This window comes from Neovison vison, chromosome 7 (genome assembly GCF_020171115.1).
Source record: "Neovison vison isolate M4711 chromosome 7, ASM_NN_V1, whole genome shotgun sequence".
NCBI lineage: Eukaryota > Metazoa > Chordata > Mammalia > Carnivora > Mustelidae > Neogale > Neogale vison.
The window spans coordinates 101109664-101127217 of NC_058097.1; the positions used below are offsets into that span (position 1 = coordinate 101109664).

Sequence of the window (17554 nt, forward strand, 5' to 3'; positions counted from 1 at the left end):
TAAAGGGACACGTACTTTCTGGCCACTGGAACTCTCCTTCAATAGAACGAACCGCTACGCTGTAGTCTAGGGCAAGGTCAAAACTAAGGCTGGAGGACACTCTCTCCAGAACATGAGAGACGAGGCACGAGAAGTCACGCAGACCGCTTCACAGTCTGTGCCACTCAGAGACATCCTGATTTCTCTTCTGCCACGGAAACCATTCCCTTCCGCAACTATCCTCAAGGGGAGGCCCCACACAATCCAAGTCACTGCGCTACCCTCGGAAACCACCAGGTATCGGTGCTGAATGAATTAGGGGTGTTCCTGTAAGATCCAACTGCACGCAATCTAAACTTCCAAAAAATCCTAGGTGTGAAAAGAAAGAGTTCAGGTTCTAGTTCTGTCACTTAACTCTGTGACCTCGGATGGATCACACGTTCCCCAGATCTGAGATGAAGCACGGTATGGGGCACTCCTCCCACTACCCCAGCATTTCTGGTTTCAACACCACCTCCGTTGCTGGTGTGGGGAGTCCACACCAGCTGAGCGGCTCTGTGGCATTCCGGGGGCAAGGGCCATGGGTGTCAATGTCCCCCAGTGTTGTTAATACTTCTCACCACCCAGCTCCATTTGAAAAATGTTGGTTAGAGGAATTACAAGTTCTTTCCAGAGCCTAGTTTTGTAAGATTTATCTGTTAAAAATTTGTCATTAGCCACGGCTCTTCTTACCTACAACACAACGAACTACCATTTCCTGTCTATCCTAAGTAGTTAGTAATAGAGTCCACAACCAAATACTTACAATTTAGGATGAGGAGGAAGGATTAAAAACAGGATAAAAAAAAATACCTATTTTTTGAATGTATGATTACCAAGAGACTCATGTCAATAAAATCCCAATGATAGATACTGACGCTCCGTCCAAGACTCCGCCAGTAGAGCTCACGGCCTTTGGCGTGTCTTCCCAGCTCTACCAGAACAGGCTGAGGCACAAAGTTGGTCACTGGGTACATTTTCATCAAGAGTAAAACATCACTTCACTCAGAACAGCTATCAAGAATATCTGGTGTTAGAAGGAAAAGGTTAACAAATATCTGAAAAGTAAAATTTGTAAAGACCTTTAGGTTTTGACTCAAAATATTTAACTCTGAGTAAGAAAGAAGTGAACAACTTCTGGTTTGGGGACTTAATAAATTATGTATTTATTTATTATGTATAAGATGTAACACATCTTATGTGTTATTATCCTAAGAATCTTCTCTGTCACGCACACACATCAAGTCTGGGGCAACGCTGGGCTTTAATGCCACCTCCACACACAGAGCTTCTAGGCACACAGCCCTAGCAATTAAAGGACATTGTGTTTTGGCCACACTAGATTGTCCATTACATCCTTTAAGACTCAAAAGATGTACTTTTTAGCCCAAACCTCTGGTCCCAATATTTCATGTACACCAAACAGGATTTTCCGTTTATTTTCTCAGCGGCACCAGCACTGATCTCCAGAAACAACTGCTGAGCACTATTTGTATGTCCTTCCCCAGGGACAGGGAGGACAGTAAGAGCACACAACCAAGGAATTCAATCATGATTACCGTTTGGAGAGTCTTCGTTCTGAAGAACAGAAATTATTTTTGGGGGGAGTTTTCATTAGGGCTTTTACCAGAAATTATTCCTAGGACTATTACATAAAACGGTATTTCTACAACATACAAGGAAACATTTAAAACTTCAGACTCTTTATATTTACGATAAAAAGTGTGCAGGAAAAAATGGTTGTTCATATGAATTCAATGGCTTAGATAACACTCAAGCACCAATTTTCATTAATCTAGGATCAAAACATCCCTAAAAGGATTCCTTAAAAACAAACAAAAGCCCTCCTTTCTCAAAGCCAATAAATACCAGGGAGCCCTTACTGCCAATGGATGTCACACTTCATGATTTCATACAAATTACTAAAGGACTCTCTAAAATAATATGTGTCAAAAATATATAGTTTTTAAAATGCTAAAGAAGAAAATCAGATAAAAGAAAACCAACCCACAACAAATTACTCTTTAATTTCCTGAAATTATACGGCTAATTTACCAGCTTTCTGCAGGATATGAAGGATGGATAAACTATTCTAAATATATGTAATTAACCTAAAGCCTCTGATCAAGAAATGGGAGGAGCTACCTGGAGGAGGAGAATGGAAACGTCGAGCCTGCACACAGCTCTATCTTCCATTTCAAAATGTCAAAAGACGTCCAACAACGTGACCTAAGCTAAACATGGGTAAACGCGTTTATACAAATTTGGGAAATACAGGGGAGCAAAGCTCACCACCATGAAAATAATCTACTGTTCGTTTGTGTCTGCACGGCTCAGAGGGTCCTACAAAGGACAGTTTCGCGTTGGTAGAGATCAAACACAATCCACTACAGGATTTGGGACTTCAAGGAAAGCTCCCTCAAACGCAGGGGCGAGCAGCTCGTCTCTATTTGCTGTCACTGCAGACAGAAGCCCACGTGCTCCCCTTCCCTCCTCCCGCCCAGGCACACTTGAGCTCTCGGACTAAAAAGGTCTGGAACAGATTAAACTTCGGGCCACAAACTAAAAACCTCTGGCCTGTTCTCAAGTCTGTCTGGAACACACACACAGGGGCCCAAAACGGGAGACGAAAGGCAGTAAGAGAATTTTATGGAACTTTGTTTTGGCATACCTAATTGTAATGTTTGCATGTACGTATGTGCTCAAGGCAGGGTGGGAGAATTCTTCTAGTACTTTCTCTCATTTGAAACAAAAGGCCACGCTGGGTGATATGAAGAATGGATCTACTGAGGACCACAGCCGAGCTGTTTTACTTTACTTTCTAACCTGAAAGTACTTACACAAAAAAACAAAACAACTCTGTTCTAATTCCTGACTTCTGCAGGAAGCTAAGAGTTAATCATCATCTTTCATAACCTCATGTAGGGGGAAAAAAAAAACCACAGACCATTTAAAAAAATTTCCAAAATGTGGACAAGATGATCCACTTCATTAACGATGATTCAAGGAAACACGGTTTGTCGCTCCAGTCCCTACAAACGACAGCACAGATTAAATCCTGTACTTGGTTGCCTATTCCAACCACGAGGGCTTATTAAGTATTAAATAAAACCCAAAGCTGCAAATTATTAACACACCACGTTACTTTTTAACACCCAAACAGATATGGAAGCTCCCAAGGTTAGCGTTCAAACCACACGGGACATCTGTCAGGATGATGGTCTCCGCCCTGACCCCCCCCCCCACACACAGAAGGTTCCGTCCATCCAGGGCAGCTCCGGCAGCTCGGGCCAAGCCACAGGCCGTGGCCGACAGAGCCGACATAAATGCGGCACAACTGTCCACAGCGCTTCTGACGGGGACGCTATTTCACTCAGTTGCGGGCAGGCAGAGTTCTCTTTCCTCTTCTGTGTTTGGAAGGCATTCGCAGAGTTAAATTCTCGTTCCCGTCAGGGCCCCGCAGCGGCTGTGAGGCTGACCCCTATAGGGCTTCACAGCCTCCCCCGCCCGTCTGACCCACTCAGTGACGTGCACACTGTTTTCATTTAGCTGCATCCAGGCCAAAGAAGAAAACTTCAAAACCACAATGCTTTGCTCCTTTCTAGACTCATTTTTCCATGGCTCTGGAAGAGTATCTCAGAAACCCGACTGAAGAAACTGAGAAGAGTGAAAAAATGTGGATAAAAAGGCACACGGAGCTTGTGTACGATGATCAAAACGTGTATTTTTGTGGAGTATTCGCTTGTGCAAATGCTGAGTAAGTCATGTAATTTGGAAGGGAAAGTGCTTTGCTTTTGCTTTTTGTTTCCTAAAAAAAACCCAACTAAGGACCTTTCCTTTAAAAAAACAAACAACAAAAAAAGGCAAGCCAGAGTGAGGAGAGAAGGGAGAGATGCGACACCCCCTTCCCAGCGGAGGCAGTAAACATAGCAGCGCCTAGCACCGGACGGGCTCAGGCTCACCGCCCGCTCAAGCAGAGCAAAAGCAGACACAGGGGCATGGACCAAAGCTGGTGCCCCAGGTTTCCCAGCAGCTGACAGCCTGATGACTAGTGCAGCGAGAAAGACCTCTTTAAGCAAGATCAGAGGTCTCCCAAAAATGTGAAAGGAACAGCGACTCTGGTCAGTAGCCGCCACAGTGTTCCCCCAACCCGACCCCGAGGGGTCCAAGCTACAAAGCTCATTTACATCTGCATTTCTCCCTCAAGGGCAAAGGGAAAGGTATAAAAAGAGTCCTGGGTATTAGAGAGGGCACGGGTTGCATGAAGCATTGGGTGTGGTGCAAAAACAATGAATACTGTTACGCTAAAAAGAAATTAAAAAAAAAAAAAAAAAAAAAAAAGAGTCCGGGAGAAGCTGGGTGAGCAGCAGTCATGTCTTCAATACTGTAAAGCAATGCAGTTTTATTGCAGTGTACCTTCCCAAGCTGTCTGTCTGTCTGTCTGTCTCTCTCTCTCTCACACACACACACACACACACACACACACACACACGTTATCAAAAAAATGTCTAAAAAGGTTTTGAAATGAACCTTTACCAAAACGAGGATCAAGCCTTGGGTCTAGCCAAGAGGTGGTCTTGTTCTTATGGTTTATATAGTATATCTCTCCATCCTGAGTCATGGCTTGCTCCCATCCATCAGGAAGAGGACCTATAAATACAGAAAAAATAATCATGGTTGGTTTTTACTTGGTGCAACTAAAATAAGTGGGAAGGGTACTAATTTATAAAGAAAAGAGGTATCGGCAAAACTTACTAAGACAGAATTAAGCATGTGTTCAGAGAAGAAAAGAAAACCTACATACCTTATTCTTTTCCATCTCGCCAAAGAAACCACTAATTCACAAAATCTGTATCTCCAGAGACACAGACAGGAAACCAGAGTCCTGCAACATCCTCTCGGAAGCCATGACCCAAACAAGCATCATCATTGTTAATACACCACATTTGGGGCCACGGCTCAGGGAGCCCCCCACCCTGTAATTTTGGGGACGATGCCTTCCTGCGGACGTCAAGGCTCTTCAGTGAGAAGGACACACAGCGTGCTCGGCACATCTGAAGCGTCACACACATTCAGTTTCACGTAGAGCACACTTCAGCTAATTCTGCCAAGATCCATTTACTTCCATGACTTACAAGACTGGCTCTCAGCGCGAAAACTAGCCCAGAGCAAACTCTACTCCAGGAAACGCTTATTTTCAGGCAGACTGAAAGCGGTGAGGAGGGCGGGTGGTGGCTGAGCGCTCAGTCCATTCCGGGCTCCAGGAGGGCAGGGTGGGCACCGGAGCGGTCAGCGGAAGGAGGACACAGCCTGAAAGCCGCAGGGTGAGGGAACACCACTGTGAGGCAGGACGGAAGAACACCGATGATTCGAGGGAGTGCCCAGACTTTTCCCATCTGTGGATCCACACACCTGAGCGCCTCCAGGGGCCTGGACCCTGGCTGGAGGTGACGTGCATCAACTCATGTAACCCTCATGCCCGCCGGCGACCTCTGTGGCGGCCGTCGCTCCACTCTAATGAGACACTGGCACACAGGGGCTCCGTGTGGTCCGATGCCACGCAGTCTGGGTCAGAGGCCACTGAGACCCAGCAGCCAGGTCCCGGAGCCACGAGGCTTCTTCTCAGCCATCGTCCACCCCAAGACCATGCACGAGGGGCGCTGCCTACGTAATACTGGCCCGGGTTCCTGACTCCTCCACTGGCCCCAGCCTTCCGGGGGGCGTTGAGGAGCCCTGCTGGAACAAAACAGTCACAAAGGCCCACGGGACCCGAAGCCCTCGTTCCAGGCCACTTCCCTTTGTTGCAGAGACTGACCAATCCGCTGCTACGCCACTGTCAAAGGCCTGCCGCAACAGGGGCACAATCTTGTCAGGACACAGACACCTGCAACTGGAGGGTCCCGCACGGCTCGCGGGGCCCAGGGAAGCCCTCCTGCCATCCTCCTCGGGCAGCTCGGTCCACAGTGCAAGCGAATTGGCCAGGAGGACCCCACATTTACTAACAGTGAGTGGGACGCAAACCCATTCAACACACAGAGATGGAACCGCTTTTGGTGGCGTTCGCGGTCACTAGAGATGCTTCATTCAGGAAGACAGGACCTCCGGGATGCAGTACGAGCGCCTGGGACGACCTTCCACCGGAAGCTGCCATTCCAAGCGCCTAGCACACCACAACGACGAAGCAGTCGGAGCAGTCGTGGGACGGCTGTGTACACCTCCCTCTCCGAGGCCGTCACAGCCCGGCACTGCCTCCACACCTGCCTCTTCTCCTGGTCCAGCCGCCCCCTCGGCCACCTGAGGCAGAACCCGAAGTCGTGTTCTGAACGCGAAGCACAAGCCCATGCTCCAGATGACACTCCTGCGTGCTCTGAGCCCCTGTCCCAGGGCGCCTCTAAGGACTCCACCAGCATGGGTCACAGCTCCCCTTTCTCAGCCACCACCAGTGTCCCTCCCTGGCACCGGACTGCTCATCACCTCCCCTCACCCCACCGTCCCCTCCCAGACAGCCACCTGGACTTTCTTTTTTGTTTGTTTTTGTTTTTTTTAAGATTTTATTTATTTATTTGACAGAGAGAAATCACAAGTAGATGGAGAGGCAGGCAGGCAGAGAGAGAGAGAGAGGGAAGCAGGCTCCCTGCCAAGCAGAGAGCCCGATGCAGGACTCGATCTCAGGACCCTGAGATCATGACCTGAGCCGAAGGCAGCGGCTTAACCCACTGAGCCACCCAGGCGCCCCCCACCCGGACTTTCTTAAAGCACCAACTCATCAATTCCTCCATGCAACTTGTTCCTTGCAAAAGCAGTTCCTTTCCTCTCGACCATCAAAAGGGAAATGCCTGCTGGGCTCATTTCTTAACCCTCACCCTAACCAGATCCCACGTTCCCCTCAACTCAGCACAAAGGCAAGCCACCCCTTTGCATCTCCTGCTCCTCTTACACAGACGTCCCCTGACTCTAACCCTTACGAACTCCTATTTGTCCTGCAAGCAGCTCACAGGGCAGCTCTTCGAGCCAGCCTTCCCCGAGTTCTCTCTCCTGCTCTGCGCCGACAGCTACCATGCAGGCCACCATCACCCGTGCACACGCATGTCCTCCTGGCGGCGCGGTCCCCTCATGCTCGCATGCACGGACCGGCAGGACTGAGGACATGCTCAGTATGAAGGCCCTGCCACGTAGGAGTTGGAGCTTTCTATAAATAAGCTTAAAATCATGTACATACACGATTTTCCATTAACATGTTTATGAATAACAACGAATGGTATGTTATTAAACCCAATGCCTTCTGTTTATTAAACTTTTTGTTCATAAACATATTCACTTTCATAGTTTTTTTGAAATGTTAAAAACTACAGAAACGCAGAATGGAAAAAGCGTCCGTTTTTTCTGACCCGCTCCCCCACCCCGGGGGAAAAGCTAAACGACTTCAGTTTTGTGCTATGTCCCGGACTCCTCTTCTGCGCCTCTGCTGCTCTAAGACACTCACACCCACCGAGGCCAGGCTCCACCTGCCCCGTACCTGCTTTCATCACCTAACAGATAACGGCATCTCTTCTTGACACGACACATAGATCTCTTTCCTTTTAATGGCTTCATACACCTTACTGTGCAGGCAGAGCTCTGAGATGTTGTGGCTTTGGCTCCAGACCACTAGAATAAAGTGACTCAAATGAAGTTTTTGGTTTCCCAGTGCACTTAAAAATTATGTTGACACTACACTGTTAAGTGTGAATTAGCATTATACCTTTAAAAAAATAATGATGTACATACCTTAATTTGAAAATACTTCATTGTTAAATTTGCTGACACCATCTGAGCTGGCCATGGGTCCTGAGCTCCGGGTGGGCAGGGGTCCCCCCGCAGTGCTAAGGGCGCCGTCGGCAGGGCTGTGGGCTGCAGAAGGCCAGGCGGCCACGGCGAGCTCCCAAGACAACCAGGCAGTGGCTGCGCGGATCCGCTCTCCCGTCAGGATCGCGTTCCTGCAGCCCCGGAGGCCGGCCGAGCGTCTTCTGATGCAGGAGAACTTCTTTCCAGACGGGGGTCCCCCCACTCAGACCCGGAGCTGCTCCATCAGCAGAGCCGACGGGACACTGAGCCCTCTGCTGCCGTTTCAACCATCTTCGCAGCGCCTTCCCCGGGAGGTTCCAGGCCGAGAAACCACCGTCTCTGCCCAGCCCCGAGCAGCACATCCTCCTCTTCCAAGTTGGCTCATGAGACAGCCGCTGCCTGGCCCTGTGTCCAGGTCTGACTCGAGCACCCTTGCTGTGTCCACCCCATCTGCAGCCGCCTCCCGCCCCGAGCTCCTGACCCCTCCGAGTCTTCCTGAGGGCGGGAACCGACATCGCCACGAAGTCCCGCCTGGGCCGCTGCTCTGCTGTACATCTGATGGCTCGTGAGCCATGACGTTCTTTACCGCATCGAGCACAGAGAATCCCTTCCCCTTCTTCCGCCCAGACCTGCGAGAGGAGCCACCACCCACGGCAGCTGCCACTCTACAAAACCCGTTTCTTCTGTGGTAAGACCCGAAAGTCGGAGCGACACCTGGATCCATGGCTGCAGGCCCGAGGGCGCAGGCGGAGCTGACCGAGTATCCTCTGTGCGGAGGCCCGCAGAAGTTTGGGACTGGCCAGTGGCTGCGACTCAAAGTGGCCAGCTGCATGAGCCTAGATCCAGAGTCAGCCTGTGCTCTGAAGTCAGGGACCGACTTCTTCTCTGCAGCTGCAGGAGTCCTAGAAGGCACCTTCTTCCCGAAGAAGGCTGTGTTGTCTATGTTGAAATGTGCTGTCATCTCAGCGGGAACTTCGGGCTCACTTGCTGCTTCACCCACACGTTCATTCCTGAAGCCTCACAAACTGACTTCCTCCAGCTCCCGACCTGTCTTCTGCAGCTTCCCACACTTCCCTCAGCCTCCACAGAACTAAACAGAGTCAGGGCCTTGCTCTAGATCAGCTTCTGGTTTACAGGAATGTGGCGACTGGTCTGACCTTCTATCCATGACTAGAACTTTCTCCCTGTCAGCAATAAGGCTACTTGGTTTCCTTTATTTGTGTGCTCACTGAAGTAGCACTTTTCATTTCCTTCAAGAACTTTCCTTTGCATTCACAACTGGACTGTGTGACAAGAGCACTCTAGTGGCTTCATCATTTTCTAGCCTTTGACTTTAAGGAACAGACATACGACTCTTCCCTTCACTTGAACACTTAGAGGTCATGGCAGGGCCACTGACTGGCCTACTGTCAAGACCCCAAGTGTCAGGAGGAAGGTTGGGGGGTGGATGGCAGAGGGACTAGCTGGGGCCCTGGGGCGGTCACCACACACACAGCACGTATTAAGCTCCTCACCTTACATGTGGATGGCTCGTGGTATCCCGAAACGTCACAGATCACAGATTAAAGTAACTAGTATAGTGACGAAAAAGTAAGGAATATTACGAGAACTGACAAGATGTGACAGTGACACAGAGACACAACGTGAGAAAATGCTGTTGGAAAAATGGCCCCAACAGGCTTGATGGGTGCAGGGTTGCCCCAAACCTTCAGTCTGTACAAAATCCAATCTCTGGGAAGCCCCATGAAGTAGAATGCATGAGAATTCAGAAATCCCTTTCCCTGTGTTAGATCTCCAAGGGGTCCGAACTTGTGTTGACTGTTCTAAGGAGCAGAACAGCACACAGCCCCCACGGCCACAGCTCCGTCCACGGCCACTGCACTCTAAGGACACGGCCACTTTCAGCCTTGCGTACCAGGCACCGTTCTCATCTGTGTCCCATGGAGGAGATATGGGTTGTGCAGGATGTCATCCACCTGGGGGACAGGAAACCTGGTCAAGGTAAAGGTGTGAACCCAGGTCTCTGACATAAACCCTACAATACGCTGCCTCCCAAACACAGCAACATATTCCCCAAAACTTAGGAAAGTATTTCGTACATTAAATTTGTAAAGCGGAAATAGTGAATTTATCCCTTTTTATGCAAGTTTAAATCAATAAGTATTTATCATATGTAACCATATCATCAAATGTTATGTATAAATCATTGATTATTTAGTATTCCACTAAAAACAGTAGCCTTCAAAAACGAAGTTCAGAACACTTTTCACTAACACCCTTCTCATACGCCGTAGATACCAGAACCAGAACTGGGAACGCCCTGACCTCAGACATGAAGACACAACGGGAACTGTCCTACTGCCGTCCGCACGGGGACAGCTGCCTGTTTTCACACTCTATTTCTACTTAAAGAGTTAAATGAGGCGCAGAGGAGATAGAATTCCCATACATTTAATAAGCACTCAAATTAATATGTCAAACAAAAAAAACAATGCTTTCTGTACTCATGTGTATTTTTTGTGTGACGCTTGGGTAAATACAATGTTAGACGGAAAAAGGCTCAAGATCGGATGTTTCTTTTATAGGGAAAGAAAGCTGCTCATCAAAGGCAAAGGAGATGAGGAAAGATTACATTCAAATAGCGTCGTGTCGCAATGGAATCCTTAGCAGTAGAGAAAGGGAAGGGAAAGAAACAAATCTTCCACCTTCAATGTAGGTGCCCAAGACGATACAGATCCCGGGGCGCCTGTGAGCGCCTGACTCTTGGGCCCAGCTCAGCTGCTGACCTGGGGGTCGTGGGTTCCAGCTCCGCGCGGGGCTCGACACTCGGTGCGGAACCGAATCACCAACTCGATGTGGGCTTCACGCATACAGGGCAGAATCCTGGCTAAACGGACCTCGGAGAACGTCCGAGCCGGATACGCAGCGCCGGGCTCGAGGTCGTCGTGAACTCGGGAGCCGGCTGCTGAACAAGCAGGAGCACAGAAAGCAAGAGTGACAGATTTCGTGGGCCGTTAGGTCACAGGCCACGGACAGTGTGATTCACGGTGTCTGCGCGAGCGCTACTGGGGTAAGGTCCCGAGTCCGAGGACGTTGTCGGGAAGGCCGCTGGCGACCGCGGTACTGCGAGCGCCCGGGTTCAGGTTACGCTCCGACCGAACGTGTTACAGACGCAGCGCCTTCAGTGTGAAGAGAAAATCAAGTAAAATGGAAGCAGCAAAACGTTCGTTACGTAAGATGACTTAGAATTTGTGGGCTCGTTAAAGCGCACAGAACAGCCGAGTCCCGCCCTTAGAGCTTCTGAGGAGAACTGGACGCCACCGCCGGGCCGCGCTCTCAGGAGCGCCGGCTCGCAGGGTCCCGAGCGTGCGCGGGCCGCGGAGCTCACTCACGGCGTCCGGCGTCCCCACAACCGCCACAGCTCGCGCCGCGGCCCAGGGCCGCTCCCAGACCCCGCTCCAGCGCGCTGCGCGTCTGCGAACTACACGCACGAGGTCCCTAGAGCGGGGAGCGAGGTCGGCCCCAGTCGTCGGGGACGTGCGGCCCCACCAAAGAGCAGCTCCTCCTTCCGGAAACAGCACGAAACCACGCCCGACGGCTCGAGCGACTGTGCCGGGGAAGCCGGCCGTTAACGACCGCGTGGGAATGCGACGGGCCCTGGAGGCCGGACGGTTTCGACTCCGGACATTCTCGGTTCAGAGGAGGAGCCCACGTCCCACAGCGCCAGTCGGCGATGTGCGCTTCCCTCCAGGCCGGCCTGTGGGACGCCGGGCCCAGAGCTGTCCTCCCCGGCATCCGGCGCGCTCCTCCGCGTCCCTGTCCGGGGAGCGCGCACGACTCAGGAGCGCGCACGAGCGGGGACTGAGGCGAACGGACAAGAAATTCAATGAAAACCCTTTGGCATGTGAGAGAAAACGTCTGCGTTTTCCTCCTCACGGGGGCGCGGCGTCTCCATCACTGGCGCGACCGGAGCGGGAGGCGGAAAGCGACGCGAACGCGAACAAGACGGGCGGCTCTTCTACCAGCGCGGCCCCGGAAGGGCTGCGCGGAGGACGGGCCCGTCAGGCCGAGGCTCCGACGGCACACGCCGGGCCACGGGACGATCCGGGCGTGAGCGGCCCCGGCAGGGCCACAGCGCGGCGGCAGCGCGGAGGGGCCGGCGGCGCGCACCCCAGGATGGCAAGGCCGCGTCGCGCGCACCGGGCACAGCGCGCAGAGAGGCCGCGCTGCGGCTGCCGTCCAGGCTCGGCGCCTCCGCACCCGCGCGGTCCGAAGGAGCAGGGCGTCCGAGAACCGGCCGCGCGCGCGGCAGGCGGAGGGACAGCGGTCAGCCTTGTCGCGGCCGACGGAGGAAGGCGATCCCCGGGAAGGACTTCTACCGCCCGCAGGGCTTGCGCGCACCCCCGAGATCAGGAGGCGCTCGCTCCGCCGACGCGGCCCGCCGGGTGTCGTCCAGGGGAGACGCTCGGACTGCGGTGAGAGGACGAGGAGAGGCGGCCCCACCGGAGTGCTTCGTCCACGGAGGTCACGCGCCTCGGGAGGGTTTCCTACCGCGGGGGCAGGGGGTGACCTCGCGGCTCCCACGGCGCCGGCTCCGGCCGGACCTCCAGCCGTGTCGGCACCCGCAGGCGACTCAGCGCCTCCGCCGGCCGCAGCGGCGCCTCCGCCAGCACTACCGCCGCGTTACCCGAGCGATCTCTCCCTGCCCCCGGCCGCAGGACTGTGGAGTGACGTCGTCGCAGCCCCGAGAGCCCGCGGGCGGCCGCCGGACCAGGCCCGGCCCGCACTCACAGGCGCCCGCGACCGCGCACTCGGGGAGGGCGGCTCACTGGACCGCGGTCCGGGTGCGGCGCGGGGCCATGGAGCGTCCGACCACGCGAGGCCGCCTGGGCTCTCGGCCGGCGTCTCCGGACTCGCGTCGCAGACCCGAGGCGCGGGCGCCACCGCTGCCGGCACAGAGAGGCCGAGCCCGGCCACAGCAGCGGGGCACGCCGGCCCTTCGGTCCCCGCGCGGGCTTCAGGTCACCCTGACCGCCTGCCACGACGTCCGAGACACTGCGCAGGCGCCGTGGCGTCCCCGCGGGGCGCGCTCCTCTGCCAGTGCCACCTCGCAGGACACGTCCGCACACGCTGACCGGGGCTCACTAAACCGACGACTCCAGGCACGCTGCGGCGCAGACCGCGGTCTCCCTGACGTCGCCCGAGTGTGGCCGCCCCGCGGCCCTCCTGGAGGACACCACTTCCCCGGGATCCTCTGCCTGCCGAGCGCCGCCTGTCCCGCTGCTTCAGGTCCCTGCGTCCTCTACGGGGACTCCACCACGCTGGCTACGCAGCCAGCCGCTCCTTGTCAGCCCTCCCAGCGTTTTTTTAAAAGATTTTATTTATTTAACAGAGAGACAGCACAAGCGGGGGGAGCTGCCGAGGGAGAGGGAGATGAGGCACACTTCCCACTGAGACCGTAGCCCGATGCGGGGCTCGATCCCAGACCGTGAGATCACGACCTGAGCCGAAGGCAGAGGCTTACAGGCGCCCTGCCCCCCTGTAAAGATCTGTATTTGTTTGCTAGAGCGCACGTGCATGGGGCGGGGGGGGGGGGGGCGGATGGAAAGGGAGAAACAGAGTCCGTGCTGAGCAGGGAGCCCGAGGATGTGGGGGTTCTGGGATCAGGGCCTGAGCTGAAGGCAGATGTTTAGGCGACGGAGCCGCCCAGAAGCCCCTAGCCTCTACTGTTTTTGTCCACTGAAATTCTACCGCTTTCTCACACTACAGCTTTGGGGAAATTTCCTCAATTCTACTCCATGAGTAAGACTTTCCCCACGATGTACTGAAATTACTTTGTTTTCATTTTTTACTGCAGACTGTTTTGAATTTGCTCTTTTACATGGTACTACAGACCAGGTAGTAGCATGGGAAGAATTTATAATTCCGTCCCAGAATATAGAAAAAGAGATCTTGATTTTTTCATAAATGGGTATGCTCTATTTTCAAGGTCGATCAGAAAAAACACGGTAACGCCGACCAGAAACTGCCCCTGGGGTAAGGGACACTATGACCTGCAGACATGTGGCTCTCGAACTCGGGAGCTCACGCACATTCACCCCAACTCCTCCGCAGTTCTTTATCCACAGACATGAGCATCCCAAGTCGACATGTTTGATCTCATGAGCTCTCAAGAGTCCCTACTGAAATGCTGCCCTGAATGAAGTTTTCAAGTAGACACACTTGAAGCAGTTGCCGTGCGCCATCACTATTAACTATTATTGTCATTAAGTTTTCTTTGGCTTCAAAAATCTCAATGTGGGGCAAGTATTCGTGAATGCATTAGTGGATGAAAATGCCACTTATGAAATCTAGTTGTGGGAGAAGAAACAATTTCTCTTCTGGTTTCCATCGCAACAGTTTTACTCTCATGGTAAAAAGTGACTTAAAGCACGCAGCCCCAGGTCACAAGGTCAAGGCTGTGTCATTGTGTACAGACCTAGAAGCTAAAAAGATTATGAGCATACTGATTAAAATCTGCTTCACAAAAGCAAAGGCAAGATGGTGACCAGTCCCTTTCTTTTATTTAAGTTGAGATCCACTCCTGCGTCACACAGGGAGCTAGAAGAGTCTTCTGCCAAACCAGCAACCAGGCTGGGGAGCCCACAGCCCAGGTACCACCTACATGCAGGCTGGGGCCCAGCCATGATGCATATGTCCCTTCAGCCACACTGTGCACGAGCTCAGCTCCCCCTCCATCTGCTCACCCGATGTTAACACGAAGGACCTATGGTCCATTCTTGGAGCCTATACTCCTGTCCTTCTAACCTGGTACAAGTTCCCTAATCTACCCAGTGCTCACTCCTCATCCGCACAGTGGACAGGATCACTCCTGCCGGTTAAGTTCAGAGAGGCTACACAAAAAAAGCGCTTCACAGAGGGCCAGGCTTATAGTCAGTACTTTTTCTTTTTTTTAAGATTTTATTTATTTGACAGTGGAAGAGAGAGGACACAAGCAGGGGAATGGGAAAGGGAGAAGCGGGCTTCCTGCAGAGCAGGGAGCCCGATGCGGGGCTGGACCCCCAGGACCCTGGGACCACGACCCGAGCTGAAGGCAGACACCTCATGACTGAGCCACCCAGGTGGCCCTGAAGTCAGCCTCTTAAAAAGTCAGTTCCCTACTTCTTTCCTGGAACAGCTGTGCAATTTTGTTCTAGTCATGTGTTTAACTTACTAAAACTCATACACAAAGCAGAGAGACAGGTTGGTCAGAAAATAACCCTGTGTCTCAGAGACAAACTGACCAGATGACAGAAACAGCACCAGGTCTGTCCTGCCACGGCCAAAGGGCCCCAGAGAAGAGTCATGGTTTTGGTGGTTTCCCAAATCCATCAGGATAAAGCTCAGACTTCTTGGCTGACCACACAAAAGCCTTCTGAGTTCCCAGCACCCGTTCAGCGGCTCAGGGGATTTCAAGCTCCCTTGCCTTCCCTTTCCTTGGACACACCTAAGCTCACACTCACTTAGCTCAGGTACTAAAGCCAGCTGCTTAGTACCACAGCTGCTGGCTCCAGCCCCCTGGGTCACTACACTGGTGCCTGACACAAAGCCCTCCTGTTAGAGAACGCCTCTGTTCAAGACCCGTAAGCTCCTATATGATACAGCTTCTGGGCTATCTTTCCCCGAATCTGTTCCCCCAACATCCCTCCGCAACTTCGACCCGGCTGTTGTGTGATGCAAGGAACATTCCTTTCTCTCCCCCAGAAAGCTGCACAGCTCTTGGCTCATTCACGTCTCTGCTCAATTATGGGGCGTCTTGGCTTGGAAAGCGAACACAGCACCACCTCCCTCCAGCCCAGCCAAGTGTTCTCCGACCCGTAACTGACTTTTCTCTTGCCAGTTTTAACTACGTGACACACTGCACGTGTGCTGCTCGTGTGTGTCATCATCTAGAGAGTGCGTGGCACAGGCTGGGTATTCGGGGTTTGTTGAGGGGATGGATGAACGCCTGCCTTCTAAACCGCCTTCTCTACCTCCCGATCATGCCTGACCACCTTCACATGACCCTCTCCTTGCTCGGCACTCAGTGCTACACCTGCCCGCACATTTGCTGCTGTCATTATACGGGGAGAACCTGTTCTAACTGGATGCTGCAGTCTCAGCGGCCACTCGGGTGCTTGGTACAAAGTGGGGCATGTGGTATTCGTGGAAGGAATAATTTAGAAGGGGAACAACTGTCTCAAGGTAAAACTGAGACTTTGTTAAAAGTCATTCCCATATTTGGGGCACCCGGGTGGCTCGGTCAGTTGAGCGCACGACTCTTGATTTTGGCTCTGGCTGTGATCTCAGCGTCCTGGGACTGAGGCCAGTGTCGCGCTCCCTGCTCAGCACAGGGTCTGCTTGTCCCTCTCTCTCTCCCTGTGTGCACACGCACACACTCTAGCTCTCTCAAATAAATAAAACCTTTAAAAAATGTTAAAAACTTCATTTTCATCTTTGTGATAGCTGAAAGAATGAGCATACTAGAGGAAAAGGCGAAGTACAAGCTCAGAGAACTTTCTAATACACAACCCTTCAAACTTTCTTCAGGGCAACTGGAGTCTTTTGTATTTTAACATAATAGTTCAGACTTTCTTTAATAAATTTATGAGAGATTAGCTTCTGTAAGTTCAGACTTTAGAATGCCTGAAGAAACCACCTTTGAAAAAATGTTTGACCTAGTACGAGCTCTGCTACCCCCTCTGTTTATTGTTGCAGAATTCTGTTTTATTTCATTGATGCTGCCTATATATGGTAGTCTATGGATATCATTTTTAAAGAATTAGCATTTTAATCTTTCACACAAATATTCCTCTCATGACTCATAAAATTACTGTAGCAATAGAGTAACCAGAAGTATTTAGAAATCAGTGGGAAAGACAAAAATAATATTCTATCCCCATCCAGAGAAGAAATAAAACAGGCATTTATTTTTTTTTCTTAAATGTAAATAACTGAATTTCCTTCTCCTCCTCTCTGCTCCAAAGCTGAGCAAAGTTTCCAAAATTCTACAAATAATCACTGAAAAGAAAGTTGAGCACACACTTCTATTTGTAATAATAACTCATGTCCCAGAGTGAGCGGGAGACGACGACACTCACATGTCAACTTGTTTCTTTATATTTTTTAATAATATCCTGACTCCCCTCTAAGTTAGTTTGTTGGTTAAAATGTCAGAACATTAGCTTCAGTATTTGCATAAAAATTCTTAGTATCTTCCAGAATTCAAATGAGTTTTACTTTCCCGAACAGTCCCTTCAAAAAAACTGCTTGATTTTTAAAAACATCTGTTATTTGTGCCCTAAGATCAGGTCAAGGGAACTCGACAGCCCTGCATCTGTCCATGTCCCCCGTCAGTGTACCAGACAGCCTCAAGCATAAAGCAAACAAGACAGGAAGGAAGTACTTTTCTGAAAATGGAGTTTACTGCTCTCAAGCTTCCAGAAGAGGGAGAAACTCTATCTACCTTCTGACATGATTAGTTGGGATTTCTTCAATAAAGGAATGAGGAAGTAGATACTTCAAAATGCTGTAAATTGTAGAAGCCAATACATTAATATGTAAACACGTCCCTCAACTCCAGACTTTAAAGTTCTGCTTCTGTGTTTGGGGGCGGAGGGGTCCTTAGACTCAGCATTAAGACACGATCCAGCAGCATCTACTGTTCTGTCTGCCAAATGCTGCGGCCCTGCTC

At 51.5% G+C, this 17554-nt stretch overlaps 1 protein-coding gene across 3 annotated transcripts in view; it reads right to left on the reverse strand.

The window, feature by feature from the left end:
* The window catches only part of YAP1 (Yes1 associated transcriptional regulator), a 110103-nt gene that overhangs the window by 31065 nt on the left and 61484 nt on the right, over positions 1-17554 (reverse strand). For 2 of the 3 annotated variants that reach the window (XM_044257786.1, XM_044257784.1), the window contains exon 4: positions 4555-4668. In XM_044257786.1, the coding sequence (XP_044113721.1) occupies positions 4555-4668 (114 nt within the window). Of the gene's footprint in view, positions 1-4548; positions 4669-17554 lie in introns of all 3 variants that reach the window. The other variant, XM_044257785.1, reaches the window with a different exon arrangement.